Source organism: Oncorhynchus mykiss, unplaced genomic scaffold, assembly GCF_057628025.1.
Source record: "Oncorhynchus mykiss isolate SJ-2025 unplaced genomic scaffold, ASM5762802v1 scaffold106, whole genome shotgun sequence".
Taxonomy (NCBI): Eukaryota; Metazoa; Chordata; class Actinopteri; order Salmoniformes; family Salmonidae; genus Oncorhynchus; species Oncorhynchus mykiss.
In genome coordinates this window covers 327,501-352,500 of record NW_028322105.1, presented here as the reverse complement: position 1 = coordinate 352,500, position 25,000 = coordinate 327,501, and the positions used below count along the sequence as shown (strand labels likewise).

Here is a 25,000-nt window from a genome sequence, read left to right as displayed (position 1 = left end):
TATATCTGTACGTCTCTCTATATCTGTACGTCTCTCTATATCTGTATGTCTCTCTATATCTGTATTTCTCTCTATATCTGTCTGTCTCTCTATATCTGTCTGTCTCTTCCTCTCCTCCCTGTCTCTCTATATCTGTATGTCTCTCTATATCTGTATGTCTCTCTATATCTGTCTGTCTCTTCCTCTCCTCCCTGTCTCTCTATATCTGTATGTCTCTCTATATCTGTCTGTCTCTCTATATCTGTCTGTCTCTTCCTCTCCTCCCTGTCTCTCTATATCTGTCTGTCTCTTCCTCTCCTCCCTGTCTCTCTATATCTGTCTGTCTCTCTATATCTGTCTGTCTCTCTTTATCTGTCTGTCTCTCTATGTCTGTATGTCTCTCTATATCTGTATTTCTCTCTATATCTGTCTGTCTCTCTTTATCTGTCTGTCTCTCTATATCTGTATGTCTCTATATCTGTATGTCTCTCTATATCTGTCTGTCTCTCTTTATCTGTCTGTCTCTTCCTCTCCTCCCTGTCTCTCTATATCTGTCTGTCTCTCTATATCTGTATGTCTCTCTATATCTGTATGTCTCTATATCTGTATGTCTCTCTATATCTGTATTTCTCTCTATATCTGTCTGTCTCTCTATATCTGTATGTCTCTATATATCTGTATTTCTCTCTATATCTGCCTGTCTCTCTTTATCTGTCTGTCTCTCTATATCTGTATGTCTCTATATATCTGTCTGTCTCTCTTTATCTGTCTGTCTCTCTATATCTGTATGTCTCTCTATATCTGTATTTCTCTCTATATCTGTCTGTCTCTCTTTATCTGTGTGTCTCTCTATATCTGTATGTCTCTATATCTGTATGTCTCTCTATATCTGTATGTCTCTCTATATCTGTATGTCTCTCTATATCTGTATGTCTCTCTATATATGTATGTCTCTATATCTGTCTGTCTCTCTATATCTGTCTCTCTTCCTCTCCTCCCTGTCTCTCTATATCTGTATGTCTCTATATCTGTATGTCTCTCTATATCTGTCTGTCTCTCTTTATCTGTCTGTCTCTTCCTCTCCTCCCTGTCTCTCTATATCTGTCTGTCTCTCTATATCTGTATGTCTCTCTATATCTGTATTTCTCTCTATATCTGTCTGTCTCTCTTTATCTGTATGTCTCTCTATATCTGTATGTCTCTATATCTGTATGTCTCTCTATATCTGTATTTCTCTCTATATCTGTCTGTCTCTCTATATCTGTATGTCTCTATATATCTGTATTTCTCTCTATATCTGCCTGTCTCTCTTTATCTGTCTGTCTCTCTATATCTGTATGTCTCTATATATCTGTCTGTCTCTCTTTATCTGTCTGTCTCTCTATATCTGTATGTCTCTCTATATCTGTATTTCTCTCTATATCTGTCTGTCTCTCTTTATCTGTCTGTCTCTCTATATCTGTATGTCTCTATATCTGTATGTCTCTCTATATCTGTATTTCTCTCTATATCTGTATGTCTCTCTATATCTGTATGTCTCTCTATATATGTATGTCTCTATATCTGTCTGTCTCTCTATATCTGTCTCTCTTCCTCTCCTCCCTGTCTCTCTATATCTGTCTGTCTCTCTATATCTGTACGTCTCTCTATATCTGTACGTCTCTCTATATCTGTATGTCTCTCTATATCTGTTTTTCTCTCTATCTGTCTGTCTCTCTATATCTGTCTGTCTCTTCCTCTCCTCCCTGTCTCTCTATATCTGTATGTCTCTCTATATCTGTATGTCTCTCTATATATGTATGTCTATATATCTGTCTGTCTCTCTATATCTGTCTCTCTTCCTCTCCTCCCTGTCTCTCTATATCTGTCTGTCTCTCTATATCTGTACGTCTCTCTATATCTGTACGTCTCTCTATATCTGTATGTCTCTCTATATCTGTATTTCTCTCTATATCTGTCTGTCTCTCTATATCTGTCTGTCTCTTCCTCTCCTCCCTGTCTCTCTATATCTGTATGTCTCTCTATATCTGTATGTCTCTCTATATCTGTCTGTCTCTTCCTCTCCTCCCTGTCTCTCTATATCTGTATGTCTCTCTATATCTGTCTGTCTCTCTATATCTGTCTGTCTCTTCCTCTCCTCCCTGTCTCTCTATATCTGTCTGTCTCTTCCTCTCCTCCCTGTCTCTCTATATCTGTCTGTCTCTCTATATCTGTCTGTCTCTCTATATCTGTCTGTCTCTCTTTATCTGTCTGTCTCTCTATATCTGTATGTCTCTCTATATCTGTATTTCTCTCTATATCTGTCTGTCTCTCTTTATCTGTCTGTCTCTCTATATCTGTATGTCTCTATATCTGTATGTCTCTCTATATCTGTCTGTCTCTCTTTATCTGTCTGTCTCTTCCTCTCCTCCCTGTCTCTCTATATCTGTCTGTCTCTCTATATCTGTATGTCTCTCTATATCTGTATGTCTCTATATCTGTATGTCTCTCTATATCTGTATTTCTCTCTATATCTGTCTGTCTCTCTATATCTGTATGTCTCTATATATCTGTATTTCTCTCTATATCTGCCTGTCTCTCTTTATCTGTCTGTCTCTCTATATCTGTATGTCTCTATATATCTGTCTGTCTCTCTTTATCTGTCTGTCGCTTCCTCTCCTCCCTGTCTCTCTATATATGTCTGTCTCTCTATATCTGTCTGTCTCTCTTTATCTGTCTGTCTCTCTATATCTGTATGTCTCTATATCTGTATTTCTCTCTATATCTGTCTGTCTCTCTTTATCTGTCTGTCTCTCTATATCTGTATGTCTCTATATCTGTATGTCTCTCTATATCTGTATTTCTCTCTATATCTGTCTGTCTCTCTATATCTGTATGTCTCTATATATCTGTATTTCTCTCTATATCTGCCTGTCTCTCTTTATCTGTCTGTCTCTCTATATCTGTATGTCTCTATATATCTGTCTGTCTCTCTTTATCTGTCTGTCTCTCTATATCTGTATGTCTCTCTATATCTGTATTTCTCTCTATATCTGTCTGTCTCTCTTTATCTGTCTGTCTCTCTATATCTGTATGTCTCTATATCTGTATGTCTCTCTATATCTGTATTTATCTCTATATCTGTATGTCTCTCTATATCTGTATGTCTCTCTATATATGTATGTCTCTATATCTGTCTGTCTCTCTATATCTGTCTCTCTTCCTCTCCTCCCTGTCTCTCTATATCTGTCTGTCTCTCTATATCTGTACGTCTCTCTATATCTGTACGTCTCTCTATATCTGTATGTCTCTCTATATCTGTATTTCTCTCTATATCTGTCTGTCTCTCTATATCTGTCTGTCTCTTCCTCTCCTCCCTGTCTCTCTATATCTGTATGTCTCTCTATATCTGTATGTCTCTCTATATCTGTCTGTCTCTTCCTCTCCTCCCTGTCTCTCTATATCTGTATGTCTCTCTATATCTGTCTGTCTCTCTATATCTGTCTGTCTCTTCCTCTCCTCCCTGTCTCTCTATATCTGTCTGTCTCTTCCTCTCCTCCCTGTCTCTCTATATCTGTCTGTCTCTCTTTATCTGTCTGTCTCTCTATGTCTGTATGTCTCTCTATATCTGTATTTCTCTCTATATCTGTCTGTCTCTCTTTATCTGTCTGTCTCTCTATATCTGTATGTCTCTATATCTGTATGTCTCTCTATATCTGTCTGTCTCTCTTTATCTGTCTGTCTCTTCCTCTCCTCCCTGTCTCTCTATATCTGTCTGTCTCTCTATATCTGTATGTCTCTCTATATCTGTATGTCTCTATATATGTATGTCTCTCTATATCTGTATTTCTCTCTATATCTGTCTGTCTCTCTATATCTGTATGTCTCTATATATCTGTATTTCTCTCTATATCTGCCTGTCTCTCTTTATCTGTCTGTCTCTCTATATCTGTATGTCTCTATATATCTGTCTGTCTCTCTTTATCTGTCTGTCTCTCTATAGCTGTATGTCTCTCTATATCTGTATTTCTCTCTATATCTGTCTGTCTCTCTTTATCTGTATGTCTCTATATCTGTATGTCTCTCTATATCTGTATTTCTCTCTATATCTGTATGTCTCTCTATATCTGTATGTCTCTCTATATATGTATGTCTCTATATCTGTCTGTCTCTCTATATCTGTCTCTCTTCCTCTCCTCCCTGTCTCTCTATATCTGTATGTCTCTATATCTGTATGTCTCTCTATATCTGTCTGTCTCTCTTTATCTGTCTGTCTCTTCCTCTCCTCCCTGTCTCTCTATATCTGTATGTCTCTCTATATCTGTCTGTCTCTCTATATCTGTCTGTCTCTTCCTCTCCTCCCTGTCTCTCTATATCTGTCTGTCTCTTCCTCTCCTCCCTGTCTCTCTATATCTGTCTGTCTCTCTATATCTGTATGTCTCTCTATATCTGTATTTCTCTATATCTGTATGTCTCTCTATATCTGTATTTCTCTCTATATCTGTCTGTCTCTCTTTATCTGTCTGTCTCTTCCTCTCCTCCCTGTCTCTCTATATCTGTCTGTCTCTCTATATCTGTCTGTCTCTCTTTATCTGTCTGCCTCTCTATATCTGTATGTCTCTCTATATCTGTATTTCTCTCTATATCTGTCTGTCTCTCTTTATCTGTCTGTCTCTCTATATCTGTATGTCTCTATATCTGTATGTCTCTCTATATCTGTATTTCTCTCTATATCTGTATGTCTCTCTATATCTGTATGTCTCTCTATATCTGTATGTCTCTATATCTGTCTGTCTCTCTATATCTGTCTCTCTTCCTCTCCTCCCTGTCTCTCTATATCTGTCTGTCTCTTTATATCTGTACGTCTCTCTATATCTGTCTGTCTCTCTATATCTGTCTGTCTCTTCCTCTCCTCCCTGTCTCTCTATATCTGTCTGTCTCTTCCTCTCCTCCCTGTCTCTCTATATCTGTATGTCTCTCTATATCTGTCTGTCTCTCTATATCTGTCTGTCTCTTCCTCTCCTCCCTGTCTCTCTATATCTGTATGTCTCTATATCTGTATGTCTCTCTATATCTGTCTGTCTCTCTTTATCTGTCTGTCTCTTCCTCTCCTCCCTGTCTCTCTATATCTGTATGTCTCTCTATATCTGTCTGTCTCTCTATATCTGTCTGTCTCTTCCTCTCCTCCCTGTCTCTCTATATCTGTCTGTCTCTTCCTCTCCTCCCTGTCTCTCTATATCTGTCTGTCTCTCTATATCTGTATGTCTCTCTATATCTGTATTTCTCTATATCTGTATGTCTCTCTATATCTGTATTTCTCTCTATATCTGTCTGTCTCTCTTTATCTGTCTGTCTCTTCCTCTCCTCCCTGTCTCTCTATATCTGTCTGTCTCTCTATATCTGTCTGTCTCTCTTTATCTGTCTGTCTCTCTATATCTGTATGTCTCTCTATATCTGTATTTCTCTCTATATCTGTCTGTCTCTCTTTATCTGTCTGTCTCTCTATATCTGTATGTCTCTATATCTGTATGTCTCTCTATATCTGTATTTCTCTCTATATCTGTATGTCTCTCTATATCTGTATGTCTCTCTATATCTGTATGTCTCTATATCTGTCTGTCTCTCTATATCTGTCTCTCTTCCTCTCCTCCCTGTCTCTCTATATCTGTCTGTCTCTTTATATCTGTACGTCTCTCTATATCTGTCTGTCTCTCTATATCTGTCTGTCTCTTCCTCTCCTCCCTGTCTCTCTATATCTGTCTGTCTCTTCCTCTCCTCCCTGTCTCTCTATATCTGTATGTCTCTCTATATCTGTCTGTCTCTCTATATCTGTCTGTCTCTTCCTCTCCTCCCTGTATCTCTATATCTGTCTGTCTCTTCCTCTCCTCCCTGTCTCTCTATATCTGTCTGTCTCTCTATATATGTCTGTCTCTCTATATATGTCTGTCTCTCTTTATCTGTCTGTCTCTCTATATCTGTCTGTCTCTCTATATCTGTCTGTCTCTCTATATCTGTCTGTCTCTTCCTCTCCTCCCTGTATCTCTATATATGTCTGTCTCTTCCTCTCCTCCCTGTCTCTCTATATTTGTCTGTCTCTCTATATATGTCTGTCTCTCTATATATGTCTGTCTCTCTTTATCTGTCTGTCTCTCTATATCTGTCTGTCTCTCTATATCTGTCTATCCCTTTCCCTCTTGCTCCCTCAATCTCTCTCTCTCTCTCTCTCCGTCTCTCTCTCTGTCTCCTCCCTCCCTATAAACAGTCTATTAATGGACCGTGTTGAACGATCAGTCAAGGAAGTCTTTCTAATGACACTCCCCATCCAGCAGCACACTCCCTATCCAGCAGCACACTCCCCATCCAGCAGCACACTCCCCATCCAGCAGCACACTCCCCATCCAGCAGCACACTCCCCATCCGGCAGCACACTCCCCATCCGGCAGCACACTCCCCATCCGGCAGCACACTCCCCATCCGGCAGCACACTCCCCATCCGGCAGCACACTCCCCATCCAGCAGCACACTCCCCATCCAGCAGCACACTCCCCATCCGGCAGCACACTCCCCATCCAGCAGACACTCCCCATCCAGCAGCACACTCCCTATCCAGCAGCACACTCCCCATCCAGCAGCACACTCCCCATCCAGCAGCACACTCCCCATCCAGCAGCACACTCCCTATCCAGCAGCACACTCCCCATCCGGCAGCACACTCCCCATCCAGCAGCACACTCCCCATCCAGCAGCACACTCCCTATCCAGCAGCACACTCCCCATCCGGCAGCACACTCCCCATCCGGCAGCACACTCCCCATCCGGCAGCACACTCCCCATCCGGCAGCACACTCCCCATCCAGCAGCACACTCCCCATCCAGCAGCACACTCCCCATCCAGCAGCACACTCCCCATCCGGCAGCACACTCCCCATCCAGCAGCACACTCCCCATCCAGCAGCACACTCCCCATCCAGCAGCACACTCCCTATCCAGCAGCACACTCCCCATCCAGCAGCACACTCCCCATTGGGGCGGCAGGGTAGCCTAGTGGTTAGAGCGTTGGACTAGTAACCGGAAGGTTGCGAGTTCAAACCCCCGAGCTGACAAGGTACAAATCTGTCGTTCTGCCCCTGAACAGGCAGTTAACCCACTGTTCCCAGGCCGTCATTGAAAATAAGAATTTGTTCTTAACTGACTTGCCTGGTTAAATAAAGGTAAAATAAAAAAAAAATAAAAATCCAGCAGCACACTCCCTATCCAGCAGCACACTCCCCATCCGGCAGCACACTCCCCTTCCAGCAGCACACTCCCCATCCAGCAGCACACTCCCCATCCAGCAGCACACTCCCCATCCAGCAGCACACTCCCCATCCAGCAGCACACTCCCCACCCAGCGTTTAAAAGCATCGTCTGGAGGTAGTTTCCACCATGTTAAATCCACCAGGAGAAGTGTGTCTAATCAGGATGTAGCTTCAGTGTTCACACTTCCAGTTAGGAGGAAAGGATTCCATTCTAGCGGTTGTCACAGGTTGTTTCTGATAAAACCTGATCAAAGGCAGAGACAGCGTGGAGATTCATTTCCAGTGTCACATCATGCTGGACGGTTAGCTGTTAGCGGTTAGCTCACCTGTGGAAACCAAATATAGCAATTTATATTTTCTGTCATAGTGGAGAATTCACAGCTCACTGACTGATATCTTCTCTATCCCCCCTCCCCCCTCTCGCTCTCTCTCTCTTTCTCTCTCTCCTTCCCCCCCTCTCTCCTCCCTCCTTCCTTCCCTCCCCCTCTCCTTTCCCTTTCCCTTGCTCTTTCTTTCCCTCTCTCCCCCCTCTCTCCCCCCTCTCCTTCCTTCCCTCCCTCCCCCTCTCATGTCCCTCCCTCCATCTGTCCCCTGCCCCTCCCTCCCTCCCTCCCTCCCTCTCTCCCCCCTCTCTCCCCCCTCTCCTTCCTTCCCTCCCTCCCCCTCTCATGTCCCTCCCTCCATCTGTCCCCTGCCCCTCCCTCCCTCCCTCCCTCCATCCCTCCCTCCCTCCCTCCCCTCTCTCCCGCCTTCCCTCACCCTCTGATCCCCCTCCCTCCCTCCCCTTTCTCCCTCCTTCTCTCCCTCCTTCCCTCCCCCTCCCTTCCTTCCTTCCTCTCCCTCCCTCCCTCCCTCTGTCCCCTGCCTCTCCCTCCTTCCCTCCCCCTCTCCTCCCCCTCTCCTCTCCCTCCCTCCCTTCCTCTCCTCTCTCCTCAGGGAGGGTACGGTGAAGCCAGGGGACAGGCTCCTGAGTATCGATGGGATCCGTCTTCACGGGACATCCCATGCAGAGGCCATGTCCATCCTCAAACAGTGTGGACAGGAGGCTACGCTACTCATCGAGTATGACGTCTCCATCATGGGTATGTCATGGGAGTGTGTGTGTGTGTGTGTGTGTGTGTGTGTGTCCTCAAGAAGCTTGTCATCCAGATGCATATACATTTATATGGTGTTGTCAGGACACTGCCAGGGAGTGTGGGTGGACATTGTCAGGACACTGCCAGGGAGTGTGGGTGGATATTGTCAGGACACTGCCAGGGGGTGTGGGTGGACATTGTCAGGATACTGTCAGGGGGTGTGGGTGGACATTATAAGGACACTGCCAGGGGAAGGTCTAAAGACAGACTTGATCTCCCAGTGTCTCTTAACCTCATTCCCATCAGTTGTCATGTTGAAGCAGACAGACTCTGAGAGATGTAGCCTGTGACAGTCCAGTCCAGGATCTCTCCAGCTGTGCCCCGTTGTCTCCCTGCTGCTCCACTCTCCCCCTTTCTCTTGCTGAGTTCCAACCCTCAGCCAGTCCTGTAGATGTGAGAGGAGTGGATAGGTGGAAATGTCTCCATCCTCGCTCTGTGCCTTCAGCTCTGGGTGAGTTCTGTTACAGTCGCTGCAGACAGGCAGTAAGGTTCCATTACAGACAGGCAGTAAGGTTCAATTCAACACAGTCAGAGAGCTCTGTTACAGACAGGCAGTAAGGTTCTATTCAAGACAGTCAGAGAGCTCTGTTACAGACAGGCAGTAAGGTTCAATTCAACACAGTCAGAGAGCTCTGTTACAGACAGGCAGTAAGGTTCAATTCAACACAGTCAGAGAGCTCTGTTACAGACAGGCAGTAAGGTTCTATTCCAGACAGTCAGAGAGCTCTGTTACAGACAGGCAGTAAGGTTCTATTCCAGACAGTCAGAGAGCTCTGTTACAGACAGGCAGTAAGGTTCTATTCAAGACAGTCAGAGAGCCTTGTTACAGACAGGCAGTAAGGTTCTATTCCAGACAGTCAGAGAGCTCTTTTACAGACAGGCAGTAAGGTTCCATTCCAGACAGTCAGAGAGCTCTGTTACAGACAGGCAGTAAGGTTCCATTCCAGACAGTCAGTTAGCTCTGTTACAGACAGGCAGTAAGGTTCCATTCCAGACAGGCAGAGAGCTCTTTTACAGACAGGCAGTAAGGTTCCATTCCAGACAGTCAGTAAGGTTCAATTCCAGACAGTCAGTAAGGTTCTATTCAAGACAGTCAGAGAGCTCTGTTACAGACAGGCAGTAAGGTTCCATTCCAGACAGTCAGTAAGGTTCCATTCAAGACAGTCAGAGAGCTCTGTTACAGACAGGCAGTAAGGTTCCATTCAAGACAGTCAGAGAGCTCTTTTACAGACAGGCAGTAAGGTTCCATTCCAGACAGGCAGTAAGGTTCTATTCAAGACAGTCAGAGAGCTCTGTTACAGACAGGCAGTAAGGTTCCATTCCAGACAGTCAGAGAGCTCTGTTACAGACAGGCAGTAAGGTTCTATTCAAGACAGTCAGAGAGCTCTGTTACAGACAGGCAGTAAGGTTCCATTCCAGACAGTCAGAGAGCTCTGTTACAGACAGGCAGTAAGGTTCCATTATAGGTAGTCAAAGGCAGGTGTCTTCCAATAGAAGTCCTGCCTGCCAGCTCCCAGCTCTTACAAAGCACAGCCAGAACACAGCCAGAACACAGCCAGAACACAGCCAGAACACAGCCAGACCACAGCCAGAACACAGCCAGAACACAGCCAGACCACAGCTCTTACAAAGCACAGCCAGAACACAGCCAGAACACAGCCAGAACACAACCAAAACACAGCCAGAACACAGCCAAAACACAGCCAGAATACAGCCAGAACACAGCCAAAACACAGCCAGAATACAGCCAGATCCCAGCTCTTACAAAACACAGCCAGAACACAGCCAGATCCCAGCTCATACAAAACACAGCCAGAACACAGCCAGATCCCAGCTCATACAAAACACAGCCAGAACACAGCCAGATCCCAGCTCATACAAAACACAGCCAAAACACAGCCAGAATACAGCCAGACCCCAGCTCTTACAAAACACAGCCAGATCCCAGCTCTTACAAAACACAGCCAGAACACAGCCAGATCCCAGCTCTTACAAAACACAGCCAGAACACAGCCAACAGAACTGACTAAAAGCTTTGTGCATAAAAGCCTTTTCAGACGCAGAGAAAGATCTGTGATGTGAAACATTGTCAATGAAAAAGAATCACCTGCTGGTCCTCTGCTGGGCTTTGATGTTTCTTTCTACTTTACAGAACGCTGACTTTAAAAACCGCTTGGTAAGAAGGGCAAAACAAAGAGGGATTTAAAAGAGGCAGAAAGTAGCAGGCTGATCGATGTTCATTTTAAATCCTTCCCCGGACTTCAGTCTATTTTGATCAGTCCACTAAATGTCAGACGGAACCACCCAGGAAGGAGAGAGTATGAGAGAGTGAGTTGGCCTATTACCCAGTGTGGGCCTCCGACGTCCCCACAACGTTCTGACAATCAGACGTCACGCGGGTTCCGTTCAGAAGGCCCGCACTGGCCTCTGGGTAATCCTGAAGATTCCGGTGGCGGTGACTTTGCCGTGCTCTGACCTGGAAGTGATAGTTATGTCTTCCTGTCACCGTGTCACAGTCTTACTCGCTGTGCGCGCTGCTCGCTGTGTGTGTGTGTGTGTGTGTGTGTGTGAGTGAAAGTACCACTGGACTCAGTGAAGTCTAAGGAAGCAGAATCCTTCATCCTGAGAGACTTTCCTCTGGAGAAAAAGCAAGGTATTGAGTTGACAGTTGGCTGAATATGGATAACAACCCCTTGAGTTGACAGTTGGCTGAATATAGATAACAACCCCTTGAGTTGACAGTTGGCTGAATATAGATAACAACCCCTTGAGTTGACAGTTGGCTGAATATAGATAACAACTCCTTGAGTTGACAGTTGGCTGAATGTAGATAACAACCCCTTGAGTTGACAGTTGGCTGAGTGTAGATAACAACCCCTTGAGTTGACAGTTGGCTGAATATAGATAACAACCCCTTGAGTTGACAGTTGGCTGAATGTAGATAACAACCCCTTGAGTTGACAGTTGGCTGAATGTAGATAACAACCCCTTGAGTTGACAGTTGGCTGAATATAGATAACAACTCCTTGAGTTGACAGTTGGCTGAATGTAGATAACAACCCCTTGAGTTGACAGTTGGCTGAATGTAGATAACAACCCCTTGAGTTGACAGTTGGCTGAATATAGACAACCCCTTGAGTTGACAGTTGGCTGAATGTAGATAACAACCCCTTGAGTTGACAGTTGGCTGAATGTAGATAACAACCCCTTGAGTTGACAGTTGGCTGAATGTAGATAACAACCACTTGAGTTGACAGTTGGCTGAATGTAGATAATAACCCCTTGAGTTGACAGTTGGCTGAATATAGATAACAACCCCTTGAGTTGACAGTTGGCTGAATGTAGATAACAACCCCGTTGAGTTGACAGTTGGTTGAATGTAGATAACAACCCCTTGAGTTGACAGTTGGCTGAATGTAGATAACAGCCCCTTGAGTTGACAGTTGGCTGAATGTAGATAACAACCCCTTGAGTTGACAGTTGGCTGAATATAGATAACAACCCCTTGAGTTGACAGTTGGCTGAATGTAGATAACAACCCCTTGAGTTGACAGTTGGCTGAATGTAGATAACAACCCCTTGAGTTGACAGTTGGCTGAATGTAGATAACAACCCCTTGAGTTGACAGTTGGTTGAATGTAGATAACAACCCCTTGAGTTGACAGTTGGCTGAATGTAGATAACAACTCCTTGAGTTGACAGTTGGCTGAATGTAGATAACAACCCCTTGAGTTGACAGTTGGCTGAATGTAGATAACAACCCCTTGAGTTGACAGTTGGCTGAATATAGATAACAACCCCTTGAGTTGACAGTTGGCTGAATGTAGATAACAACCCCTTGAGTTGACAGTTGGCTGAATATAGATAACAACCCCTTGAGTTGACAGTTGGCTGAATGTAGATAACAACTCCTTGAGTTGACAGTTGGCTGAATGTAGATAACAACCCCTTGAGTTGACAGTTGGCTGAATGTAGATAACAACCCCTTGAGTTGACAGTTGGCTGAATGTAGATAACAACCCCTTGAGTTGACAGTTGGCTGAATATAGATAACAACCCCTTGAGTTGACAGTTGGCTGAATATGGATAACAACCCCTTGAGTTGACAGTTGGCTGAATGTTGATAACAACCCCTTGAGTTGACAGTTGGCTGAATGTAGATAACAACCCCTTGAGTTGACAGTTGGCTGAATGTAGATAACAACCCCTTGAGTTGACAGTTGGCTGAATATAGATAACAACCCCTTGAGTTGACAGTTGGCTGAATGTAGATAACAACCCCTTGAGTTGAAACTACGGATTTTATTAAAAAAACTCTCTCACACTTTCATGGTGAAGCAAATCGATTCTCAAGGGAGAAATGGGAGTTGTCTTTTGAAATGTGTTTGTATGATAGATTAGACTTAACATGAAGTTAACAAACAGGTGTTTGCCTATACACAGAGATTTACGGTATGTCCCAACAAACAGGTGTGTGCCTATACACAGAGATTTACGGTATGTCCCAACAAACAGGTGTGTGCCTATACACGGAGATTTACGGTATGTCCCAACAAACAGGTGTGTGCCTATACACAGAGATTTACGGTATGTCCCAACAAACAGGTGTGTGCCTATACACGGAGATTTACGGTATGTCCCAACAAACAGGTGTGTGCCTATACACGGAGATTTACGGTATGTCCCAACAAACAAATGTGTGCCTATACACAGAGATTTACGGTATATCCCACAAACAGATGTGTGCCTATACACAGAGATTTACGGTATGTCCCAACAAACAAATGTGTGCCTATACACAGAGATTTACGGTATGGATGAGAGGAGAGGTAGAGAGATGGAGGAGAAGACTGGATGAGAGGAGAGGTAGATGGATGGAGGAGAGGAGAGGTAGAGACATGGGGGTAGAGGAATGGAGGAGAGGAGAGGAGAGGTAGAGGGATGGATGAGAGGAGAGGTAGAGGGATGGAGGAGAGGAGCGATAAAGAGATGGAGGAGAAGACTGGATGAGAGGAGAGGTAGAGGGATGGAGGAGAGGAGCGATAAAGAGATGGAGGAGAAGACTGGATGAGAGGAGAGGTAGAGGGATGGAGGAGAGGAGCGATAAAGAGATGGAGGAGAAGACTGGATGAGAGGAGAGGTAGAGGGATGGAGGAGAGGAGCGATAAAGAGATGGGGGTAGAGGAATGGAGGAAAGGACTGGAGGAGAGGAGAGGTAGAGAGATGGAGGAGAGGAGAGGTAGAGAGATGGAGGAGAGGTAGAGAGATGGAGGAGAGGAGAGGTAGAGAGATGGAGGAGAGGAGAGGTAGAGGGATGGAAGGTGGTGTTTTATCACCAATCATGAATGAAACAATCTCCAGGCTGCATCAATAATGTGAGCCCATTAATTTTTCATCAGATAGCTCTTAGCATGGGCAGGAACAGACAGGAGAAGACGAGGGAATGATATGTGTAGGAAATACAGGGAGGACATGGGCATATAGATATGTAGGGGAGACAGGAGCAAATAGATATGTAGGGAAGACAGGGGGAGGTATGGTTACTGGGGGATTGTTGCTTGGATGAATGGTGATGGGGAAGAGGGAGAGAGAGAGAGTGAGGGAGAGAGAGAGGGAGAGAGGGAGAGGGGAAGAGGGAGAGAGAGGGTGGAGAGTGATGGGTAGAGGGGAAGAGGGAGAGAGAGGGAGGGGTAGAGGGGAAGAGGGAGGGAGAGAGGGAGATAGGGAGAGGGGAAGAGGGAGAGAGAGGGAGGGAGAGAGATGGGTAGAGGGGAAGAGGGAGAGAGAGGGAGGGGTAGAGGGGAAGAGGGAGGGAGAGAGGGAGAGAGAGGGAGAGGGGAAGAGGGAGAGAGAGATGGGTAGAGGGGAAGAAGGAGAGAGAGGATGGAAAAGGATAAATAATAGTGTAGGAGGGGAGCGTGAGAGAAGCCTGTGGGGGAATACAGGTTAGCTGCTAGCACATCAACAACACCTCTGTTCAGAGAGAGAGAGAGAGAGAGAGAGAGACAGAGAGACAGACAGGAAGAGAGAAAGACAGAGGGAGAGAGAGCCACAGAGAGAGAGAGAGACGGAGAGAGAGACAGAGAGAGAGACACTGAGAGAGAGAGAGAGATAGAGACAGAGAGAGAGAGAGAGAGAGAGAGAGAGAGAGACAGAGGGGTAATAATAATTGCCTGAATCCTTGTGGGTTTTCCTACTGCTTGTATTATATTAACATCCCTTCTGAGAGGCAAGAAAACACACGATAATGTTTGTTTTGTTGAGCGTTTGGTTTGCAAAGAAGGCTTGGAAAGGTGTGTGTGTGTGTTCAGTGTGTGTGACAGTACAGTATCAGTCAAAAGTTTGGACATACCTACTCATTCAAGGGTTTTTCTTTATTTTTACTATTTTCTACATTCTAGAATAATAGTGAAGACATCAAAACTATGAAATAACACATATGGAATAATTTAGGAACCGAAAAAGTGTTGAACAAAGCTAAATATATTTTAGATTTTATATCATTCAAAGTAGCCACCCTTTGCCTTGATGACAGATTTGCACACTCTTGGCATGTCATGTCTCAAGCATCATTAAACATGTAGAGAACAGAATAAGGGGAGGGGTGAGTGGTGTAGAGACCAGAATAAGGGGAGTGGTGTAGAGACCAGAATAAGGGGAGGGGTGTAGAGACCAGAATAAGGGGAGGGGTGTAGAGACCAGAATAAGGGGAGGGGTGTAGAGACCAGAATAAGGGGAGGGGTGTAGAGACCAGAATAAGGGGAGGGGTGTAGAGACCAGAATATGGGGCGGGGTGTAGAGACCAGGATAAGGGGAGGGGTGAGGGGTGTAGAGACCAGAATAAGGGGAGGGGGGTAGAGACCAGAATAAGGGGAGGGGTGAGGGGTGTAGAGACCAGAATAAGGGGAGGGGTGTAGAGACCAGAATAAGGGGAGGGGTGTAGAGACCAGAATAAGGGGAGGGGTGTAGAGACCAGAATAAGGGGAGGGGTGTAGAGACCAGAATAAGGGGAGGGGTGAGGGGTGTAGAGACCAGAATAAGGGGAGGGGTGTAGAGACCAGGATAAGGGGAGGGGTGAGGGGTGTAGAGACCAGAATAAGGGGAGGGGGGTAGAGACCAGAATAAGGGGAGGGGTGTAGAGACCAGAATAAGGGGAGGGGTGTAGAGACCAGAATAAGGGGAGGGGTGTAGAGACCAGGATAAGGGGAGGGGTGAGGGGTGTAGAGACCAGAATAAGGGGAGGGGGGTAGAGACCAGAATAAGGGGAGGGGTGAGGGGTGTAGAGACCAGAATAAGGGGAGGGGTGTAGAGACCAGAATAAGGGGAGGGGTGTAGAGACCAGAATAAGGGGAGGGGTGTAGAGACCAGAATAAGGGGAGGGGTGTAGAGACCAGAATAAGGGGAGGGGTGTAGATACCAGAATAAGGGGAGGGGTGTAGAGACCAGAATAAGGGGAGGGGTGTAGAGACCAGAATAAGGGGAGGGGTGTAGAGACCAGAATAAGGGGAGGGGTGTAGAGAACAGAATAAGGGGAGGGGTGAGGGGTGTAGAGACCAGAATAAGGGGAGGGGTGTAGAGACCAGAATAAGGGGAGGGGTGTAGAGACCAGAATAAGGGGAGGGGGGTAGAGACCAGAATAAGGGGAGGGGTGAGGGGTGTAGAGACCAGAATAAGGGGAGGGGTGTAGAGACCAGAATAAGGGGAGGGGTGTAGAGACCAGAATAAGGGGAGGGGTGTAGAGACCAGAATAAGGGGAAGGGTGTAGAGACCAGAATAAGGGGAGGGGTGTAGAGACCAGAATAAGGGGAGGGGTGTAGAGACCAGAATAAGGGGAGGGGTGTAGAGACCAGAATAAGGGGAGGGGTGTAGAGACCAGAATATGGGGCGGGGTGTAGAGACCAGGATAAGGGGAGGGGTGAGGGGTGTAGAGACCAGAATAAGGGGAGGGGGGTAGAGACCAGAATAAGGGGAGGGGTGAGGGGTGTAGAGACCAGAATAAGGGGAGGGGTGTAGAGACCAGAATAAGGGGAGGGGTGTAGAGACCAGAATAAGGGGAGGGGTGTAGAGACCAGAATAAGGGGAGGGGTGTAGAGACCAGAATAAGGGGAGGGGTGAGGGGTGTAGAGACCAGAATAAGGGGAGGGGTGTAGAGACCAGGATAAGGGGAGGGGTGAGGGGTGTAGAGACCAGAATAAGGGGAGGGGGGTAGAGACCAGAATAAGGGGAGGGGTGAGGGGTGTAGAGACCAGAATAAGGGGAGGGGTGTAGAGACCAGAATAAGGGGAGGGGTGTAGAGACCAGAATAAGGGGAGGGGTGTAGAGACCAGAATAAGGGGAGGGGTGTAGAGACCAGAATAAGGGGAGGGGTGTAGATACCAGAATAAGGGGAGGGGTGTAGAGACCAGAATAAGGGGAGGGGTGTAGAGACCAGAATAAGGGGAGGGGTGTAGAGACCAGAATAAGGGGAGGGGTGTAGAGACCAGAATAAGGGGAGGGGTGTAGAGACCAGAATATGGGGCGGGGTGTAGAGACCAGGATAAGGGGAGGGGTGAGGGGTGTAGAGACCAGAATAAGGGGAGGGGGGTAGAGACCAGAATAAGGGGAGGGGTGAGGGGTGTAGAGACCAGAATAAGGGGAGGGGTGTAGAGACCAGAATAAGGGGAGGGGTGTAGAGACCAGAATAAGGGGAGGGGTGTAGAGACCAGAATAAGGGGAGGGGTGTAGAGACCAGAATAAGGGGAGGGGTGTAGAGACCAGAATAAGGGGAGGGGTGTAGAGACCAGAATAAGGGGAGGGGTGTAGAGAACAGAATAAGGGGAGGGGTGTAGAGACCAGAATAAGGGGAGGGGTGTAGAGACCAGAATAAGGGGAGGGGTGTAGAGACCAGAATATGGGGCGGGGTGTAGAGACCAGGATAAAGGGAGGGGTGAGGGGTGTAGAGACCAGAATAAGGGGAGGGGGTAGAGACCAGAATAAGGGGAGGGGTGAGGGGTGTAGAGACCAGAATAAGGGGAGGGGGGTAGAGACCAGAATAAGGGGAGGGGTGAGGGGTGTAGAGACCAGGTACACCCCAGCTGTTGGGTAACAAATGGGAGGCTGTATCTGAGCCTGGTTCACCCCAGCTGTTGGGTAACTAAGGGGAGGCTGTGTCTGAGCCTGGTACACCCCAGCTGTTGGGTAACTAAGGGGAGGCTGTGTCTGAGCCTGGTTCACCCCAGCTGTTGGGTAACTAAGGGGAGGCTGTGTCTGAGCCTGGTTCACCCCAGCTGTTGGGTAACTAAGGGGAGGCTGTGTCTGAGCCTGGTTCACCCCAGCTGTTGGGTAACTAAGGGGAGGCTGTGTCTGAGCCTGGTACACCCCAGCTGTTGGGTAACTAAGGGTAGGCTGTATCTGAGCCTGGTACACCCCAGCTGTTGGGTAACTAAGGGGAGGTGTATCTGAGCCTGGTACACCCCAGCTGTTGGGTAACTAAGGGGAGGCTGTGTCTGAGCCTGGTACACCCCAGCTGTTGGGTAACTAAGGGGAGGTGTATCTGAGCCTGGTACACCCCAGCTGTTGGGTAACTAAGGGGAGGCTGTATCTGAGCCTGGTACACCCCAGCTGCTGGGTAACTAAGGGGAGGTGTATCTTAGCCTGGTACACCCCAGCTGTTGGGTAACTAAGGGGAGGCTGTGTCTTAGCCTGGTACATCCCAGCTGTTTGGTAACTAAGGGGAGGCTGTGTCTTAGCCTGGTACACCCCAGCTGTTTGGTAACTAAGGGGAGGCTGTGTCTGAGCCTGGTACACCCCAGCTGTTTGGTAACTAAGGGGAGGCTGTGTCTGAGCCTGGTACACCCCAGCTGTTGGGTAACTAAGGGGAGGCTGTGTCTGAGCCTGGTACACCCCAGGTGTTGGGTAACTAAGGGGAGGCTGTATGTGAGCCTGGTACACCCCAGCTGTTGGGTAACTAAGGGGAGGCTGTATCTGAGCCTGGTACACCCCAGCTGCTGGGTAACTAAGGGGAGGTGTATCTTAGCCTGGTACACCCCAGCTGTTGGGTAACTAAGGGGAGGCTGTGTCTTAGCCTGGTACATCCCAGCTGTTTGGTAACTAAGGGGAGGCTGTGTCTTAGCCTGGTACACCCCAGCTGTTTGGTAACTAAGGGGAGGCTGTGTCTGAGCCTGGTACACCCCAGCTGTTTGGTAACTAAGGGGAGGCTGTGTCTGAGCCTGGTACACCCCAGCTGTTTGGTAACTAAGGGGAGGCTGTGTCTTAGCCTGGTACACCCCAGCTGTTTGGTAACTAAGGGGAGGCTGTGTCTGAGCCTGGTACACCCCAGCTGTTTGGTAACTAAGGGGAGGCTGTGTCTGAGCCTGGTACACCCCAGCTGTTGGGTAACTAAGGGGAGGCTGTGTCTGAGCCTGGTACACCCCAGGTGTTGGGTAACTAAGGGGAGGCTGTATGTGAGCCTGGTACACCCCAGCTGTGCTTTATTGGTTCAGACAGGTTATACCTGTAGAGAGGCTTTTTCTTTTTAATGCTGACATTTTGAAGACAGATCTTTGTATATATATTTTGTAAATATCACCATCTTCCTTGATACACCAGCGCTCTGTAAATAAATCCTCATTTGCACCTCTTCCTGCCTGTCTCCTGCTGAATCTGTGTCCTTACGACGGCTCGAAGGAACCTGTGTTACACGAATACAGATATCACAGCCAACCTGTCACTTCAAAAGCACCCAGTGATCTCCGAGTCTCTGCATTTCAATGTTATGTTTTTTTTTTGTGGGAGAGAGTGATGTAAGCAGAATTTAATATAATTCCATTTGCACGAACCCCCCCCCCAAAAATGGTTCCCCCCGGCTCATTTCAACTACCCATTTAGTCAGTTTATCCTAGCCGGGTCTGCTCTGTGGAGTGAAATCACTAAAACACACAGACAGTTGGACGTTCATAGTTCTTCAGATGTTTTGAACATTAGATGCTGTAGGTGAAGTGAAAGCATTGAAACACATTGGGGGATCTGTTTTGGTTGTGTTTAGGTTCATGTGGTTGTGTTTAGGTTCATGTGGTTGTGTTTAGGTTCATGTGGTTGTGTTTAGGTTCATGTGGTTGTGTTTAGGTTCATGTGGTTGTGTTTAGGTTCATGTGGTTGTGTTTAGGTTCATGTGGTTGTGTTTAGGTTCTTGTGGTTGTGTTTAGGTTCTTGTGGTTGTGTTCAGGTTCATGTGGTTGTGTTTAGGTTCATGTGGTTGTGTTTAGGTTCATGTGGTTGTGTTTAGGTTCATGTTTCAGTGTTGCCCTGTCAGTGAATACAGCTAGATACTGTAGCTGTTACCTTTCACAACAGGGGGTTGCCTCTGGCTAAACCCCCACTCCCCTGCCTGCACCACAGTTTCATTATTCCACATGTTGTGTAACTGTACGAAGGAGCAGAGTGGAAGCCATTAGGGCTCCTTAATGGTCACCCAGTTTCATCAGAACCTACAGGGATCCTGGTTAGTGGTTTCTCCATTGGGGCACCTTAATGGTCGCCCAGTTTCATCAGAACCTACAGGGATCCTGGTTAGTGGTTTCTCCATTAGGGCTCCTTAATGGTCGCCCAGTTTCATCAGAACCTACAGGGATCCTGGTTGGTGGTTTCTCCATTAGGGCTCCTTAATGGTCGCTCAGTTTCATCAGAACCTACAGGGATCCTGGTTAGTGGTTTCTCCATTAGGGCTCCTTAATGGTCGCTCATTTTCTTTAGAACCTACAGGGATCCTGGTTAGTGGTTTCTCCATTAGGGCTCCTTAATGGTCGCTCAGTTTCATCAGAACCTACAGGGATCCTGTTTAGTGGTTTCTCCATTGGGGCTCCTTAATGGTCACCCAGTTTCATCAGAACCTACAGGGATCCTGGTTAGTGGTTTCTCCATTTGGGCTCCTTAATGGTCACCCCGTTTCATCAGAACCTACAGGGATCCTGGTTAGTGGTTTCTCCATTAGGGCTCCTTAATAGTCGCCCAGTTTCATCAGAACCTACAGGGATCCTGGTTAGTGGTTCCTTCATTAGGGCTCCTTAATGGTCACCCAGTTCCATAGGTCAACATGGTCCGTAGGTCAACATGGTCCATAGGTCAACATGGTCCATAGGTCAACGTGGTCCTAAGGTCAACATGGTCCATAGGTCAACATGGTCCATAGGTCAACGTGGTCCATAGGTCAACATGGTCCATAGGTCAACATGGTCCATAGGTCAACGTGGTCCATAGGTCAACGTGGTCCATAGGTCAACATGGTCCAGAGGTCAACATGGTCCAGAGGTCAACATGGTCCATAGGTCAACGTGGTCCATAGGTCAACATGGTCCAGAGGTCAACATGGTCCATAGGTCAACATGGTCCATAGGTCAACATGGTCCAGAGGTCAACATGGTCCATAGGTCAACGTGGTCCATAGGTCAACATGGTCCATAGGTCAACATGGTCCATAGGTCAACGTGGTCCATAGGTCAACATGGTCCAGAGGTCAACATGGTCCAGAGGTCAACATGGTCCATAGGTCAACATGGTCCAGAGGTCAACATGGTCCATAGGTCAACATGGTCCAGAGGTCAACATGGTCCAGAGGTCAACATGGTCCAGAGGTCAACATGGTCCATTTACAGCACAGTGACAGAGGTTTCTGGTTATTGTGGCTGTAGGGTGAAATCCCTTTCTAGTTGATGGGATGGTGTGAGCGTGTGCAATGTGTGATTGTTGAGAGCAGTGTCACCCTTTAAGGTGTTGCAGGATATTGATATGTTAGAGACTGTGGTGTTTCCATCAGCATCACTTCCATGACAAACTGACAACAGACTGACTAACCCATGTTCTCTCTCTGTCTCTCTCTCTCTCTCTCTGTCTCTCTCTGTCTCTCTTTTTCTCTCTTTTTCGCTCTCTCTCTCTCTCTCTGTCTCTCTCTCCCTCTCCCTCTCCCTCTCTCTCTCTCTCTCTCTCTCTCGCTTTCTCTCTCTCTCTCTGTCTCTCTCTCTGTCTCTCTCTCTCTCTCTCTCTCCCTCTCTCTCTCCCTATCTCTCTCCCCTATCTCTCTCCCCTATCTCTCTCCCCTATCTCTCCCTATCTCTCTCCCGATCTCTCTCTGTCTCCCTATCTCTCTCTCCCCCTATCTCGCTATCTCTGTCTCCCTCTCTCTCTCTCCCTCCCTATCTCGCGCGCTCTGTCTCTCTCTCTCTGTCTCCCTCTCTCTCTCTCTCTCTCTCTCTCTCTCTCTCCCTCCCTATCTCTCTCTATCTCTGTCTGTCTGCCCACTCCCTCTCTCCCTCCTACCTGTCTCCTCTCCTCCAGACTCCATAGCCACAGCTTCAGGGCCTCTGCTGGTTGAGGTAGCCAAGTCCCTGGGGTCCAGTCTGGGCCTGGCCCTCAACACCTCCATGTACTGCAACAAGCAGGTCATCATCATAGACAAGGTCAAGCCCGCAAGCATCGCAGACAGGTAACTAAACCCTGCTGGGCCAGCTGAATATATGTCTTGTCCCTACAGACACGGACACACTGTAGACATAGAGAGAGAGAGAGGGAGAGGGAGAGGGAGAGAGGGAGAGAGGGAGAGGGAGAGAGGGAGAGGGAGAGATGGAGAGAGAGAGATAGAGAGAGAGGGAGAGAGAGAGGGGGAGAGATAGAGAGAGAGAGGGAGGGAGAGAGAGAGAGAGAGAGAGAGATAGAGGGAGAGGGAGATGGAGAGAGAGAGATGGCGAGAGAGAGAGAGGGAGAGGGAAAGAGTGAGAGAGAGAGAGGGAGAGAGAGAGAGAGAGAGAGAGAGAGAGAGAGAGAGCGAGAGAGAGAGAGAGAGATGGAGAGAGAGATGGAGAGAGAGAGAGATAGAGAGAGAGGGAGAGAGAGAGGGGGAGAGATAGAGATAGAGAGGGAGGGAGAGAGAGAGAGAGAGATAGAGAGAGAGGGAGGGAGAGGTGCTTTTTATTCGATGACTTATCTGTGGGGCTCCTGCAGAGGCTCTATTGCTTCCTGACAGGAATGGATTCAGAGGAAGAAACAGAGAGAAAACAAATGAATGTGCAGGTGGAAGCTTGTAGCCGGTGTCTGCCTCTGAGACGTTTGACAGTTTGAAATGTATAAACGCTCAGTGGCTAATTATAGAAATCCAATAAGTCATATGTGGTCTGACGCTAGCGGGGCGGCCTGGAATAACAACAGAGAAACACAATGCTGAGTGGACGGAAAAAACACACCAATGTTTCCCTAATGGCACTCTATACCCTATGTAGTGCCCTAGGACCCATAGGCCTCTGATTAAAAGTAGTGTGCGATGTAGGGAATAGGGTGCCATTTGGGATAAAGTCACAGTCTTTATGAGGAGGAAGGAGAGAAGTTTACTTCCTTCACTCGCTGACTATAATAAGACAGTCCTCTGGCCTCCGGCGGCTCTACGTATTAAAACATTCAGGGAGGGTAACAAGCCTTTCTCCTTCCTCTGGGTTGACTCAGTATTAATATAGCTCCACCCAGCTAAACCTGGTTGGTCACCGATAGACAAATCAGATTACTGAGGGGTTGCTTCTAAGTCATGGATTGGAGAAGTCCGGACTCAGTATTAATATAGCTCCACCCAGCTAAACCTGGTTGGTCACCGATAGACGAATCAGATTACTTAGGGGTTCCTTCTAAATCATGGATTGGAGAAGTCCGGACTCAGTATTAATATAGCTCCACCCAGCTAAACCTGGTTGGTCACCGATAGACGAATCAGATTACTGAGGGGTTGCTTCTAAGTCATGGATTGGAGAAGTCCTGACTCAGTATTAATATAGCTCCACCCAGCTAAACCTGGTTGGTCACCGATAGACGAATCAGATTACTGAGGGGTTGCTTCTAAGCCATGGATTGGAGAAGTCCTGACTCAGTATTAATATAACTCCACCCAGCTAAACCTGGTTGGTCACCGATAGACGAATCAGATTACTGAGTGGTTGTTTAGGTAGTTTTACCTTTTAATGACTTACTAATAGACTAATCAGACTACTGAGTGGTTGTTTAGGTAGTTTTACCTTAATGACTGTTACTAATAGACTAATCAGATTACTGAGTGGTTGTTTAGGTAGTTTTACCTTAATGACTGTTACTAATAGACTAATCAGATTACTGAGTGGTTGTTTAGGTAGTTTTACCTTAATGACTGTTACTAATAGACTAATCAGATTACTGAGTGGTAGTTTTACCTTAATGACTGTTACTAATAGACTAATCAGATTACTGAGTGGTAGTTTTACCTTAATGACTGTTACTAATAGACTAATCAGATTACAGAGTGGTAGTTTTACCTTAATGACTGTTACTAATAGACTAATCAGATTACTGAGTGGTAGTTTAGGTAGTTTTACCTTAATGACTGTTACTAATAGACTAATCAGATTACTGAGTGGGCAGAATATATTCTTTATCAACCTCTTTGGAAGGAGAGAAGTTTACTTCCTTCACTCAGGGACTAAAATAAGATGGTTCTCTAGCCTCTGAAGACTCTCGTTAAGAGATTTGCCCAAAGCCCTCCGTTAGGCTCTTGTTGACTACTTTGTGGATGTGAGAAGACTAAGTAAACAGAATATGGATGGATAGATCTCCACCCACCTCATCTTCCTCTCTCTCTCTCTCTCTCTCTCTCCCTCTCTCTCTCTGTATCTCTCTCTCTCTCTGTGTATCTCTCTCTCTCTCCCTCCCCCTCTCTCTCTCGCTCTCTCTCTCTCTCTCTCTCTCTCTCCCTCCCCCTCTCTCTCTCGCTCTCTCGCTCTCTCTCTCTCTCTCTCTCTCTCTCTCTCTCTCTCCCTCCCCCTCTCTCTCTCGCTCTCTCGCTCTCTTGCTCTCTCTCTCTCTCTCTCTCTCTCTCTCCCTCTCTCACTCTCTCACTCATACTCACACTCTCACACTCACATATCTCCAAGTCTGAGTCAACAGGGGAAGGGATTGGAAGTAGAAATCTGCACCTCAAATTGCCCATTATTTCCCATATGTACTGTAGGCCCTATTCAGACTTGAGATAAGTTGACTTAACATACATGGAATTAAGTATAAAAAAAAAACATAAGTCTACTTACCTCAAGTCTGAATTGGGCCTTATATAAGTATTTTTTAAAAACTTAAATCCGTGTTAATTTAAGTCTACCTATCTCAAGTCTGAATTGGGCTCTATATAAGGAGTATTTTAGAATGCCCCCTAAAAAATGTCCATTCTAACAAGAAGTGATGTCATCTCTCTGTAGGTGCGGGGCGTTGCACGCCGGTGACCACATCCTGTCTGTGGACGGTACCAGTATGGAGTACTGTACCTTGGCCGAGGCCACCCAGCTGCTCGCCAGCGCCTGTGAACACGTCAAGATGGAGATCCTGCCCCACCACCAGACCAGGCTGGCCCTCAAGGGCCCTGAACACGGTACTGACCCTAACCCTGACCCCTAACCCCACCACCAGACCAGGCTGGCCCTCAAGGGCCCTGAACACGGTATTGACCCTAACCCTGACCTCTAACCCCACCACCAGACCAGGCTGGCCCTCAAGGGCCCTGAACACTGTATTGACCCTAACCCTGACCTCTAACCCCACCACCAGACCAGACTGGCCCTCAAGGGCCCTGAACAC

General features: G+C 46.9%; 1 protein-coding gene across 25 annotated transcripts in view; it reads left to right on the top strand.

Moving 5' to 3' along the window:
* Positions 1 to 25,000, top strand: part of LOC110499739 (glutamate receptor-interacting protein 1) — a 709,091-nt gene that overhangs the window by 549,221 nt on the left and 134,870 nt on the right. For all 25 annotated transcript variants that reach the window (XM_090228962.1, XM_090228970.1, XM_090228974.1 and 22 more), the window contains 3 exons: positions 8,193 to 8,338; positions 21,701 to 21,848; positions 24,625 to 24,794. In XM_090228962.1, coding sequence (XP_090085088.1) covers positions 8,193 to 8,338; positions 21,701 to 21,848; positions 24,625 to 24,794 — 464 coding nt within the window. The remainder of the gene's footprint in view (positions 1 to 8,192; positions 8,339 to 21,700; positions 21,849 to 24,624; positions 24,795 to 25,000) is intronic.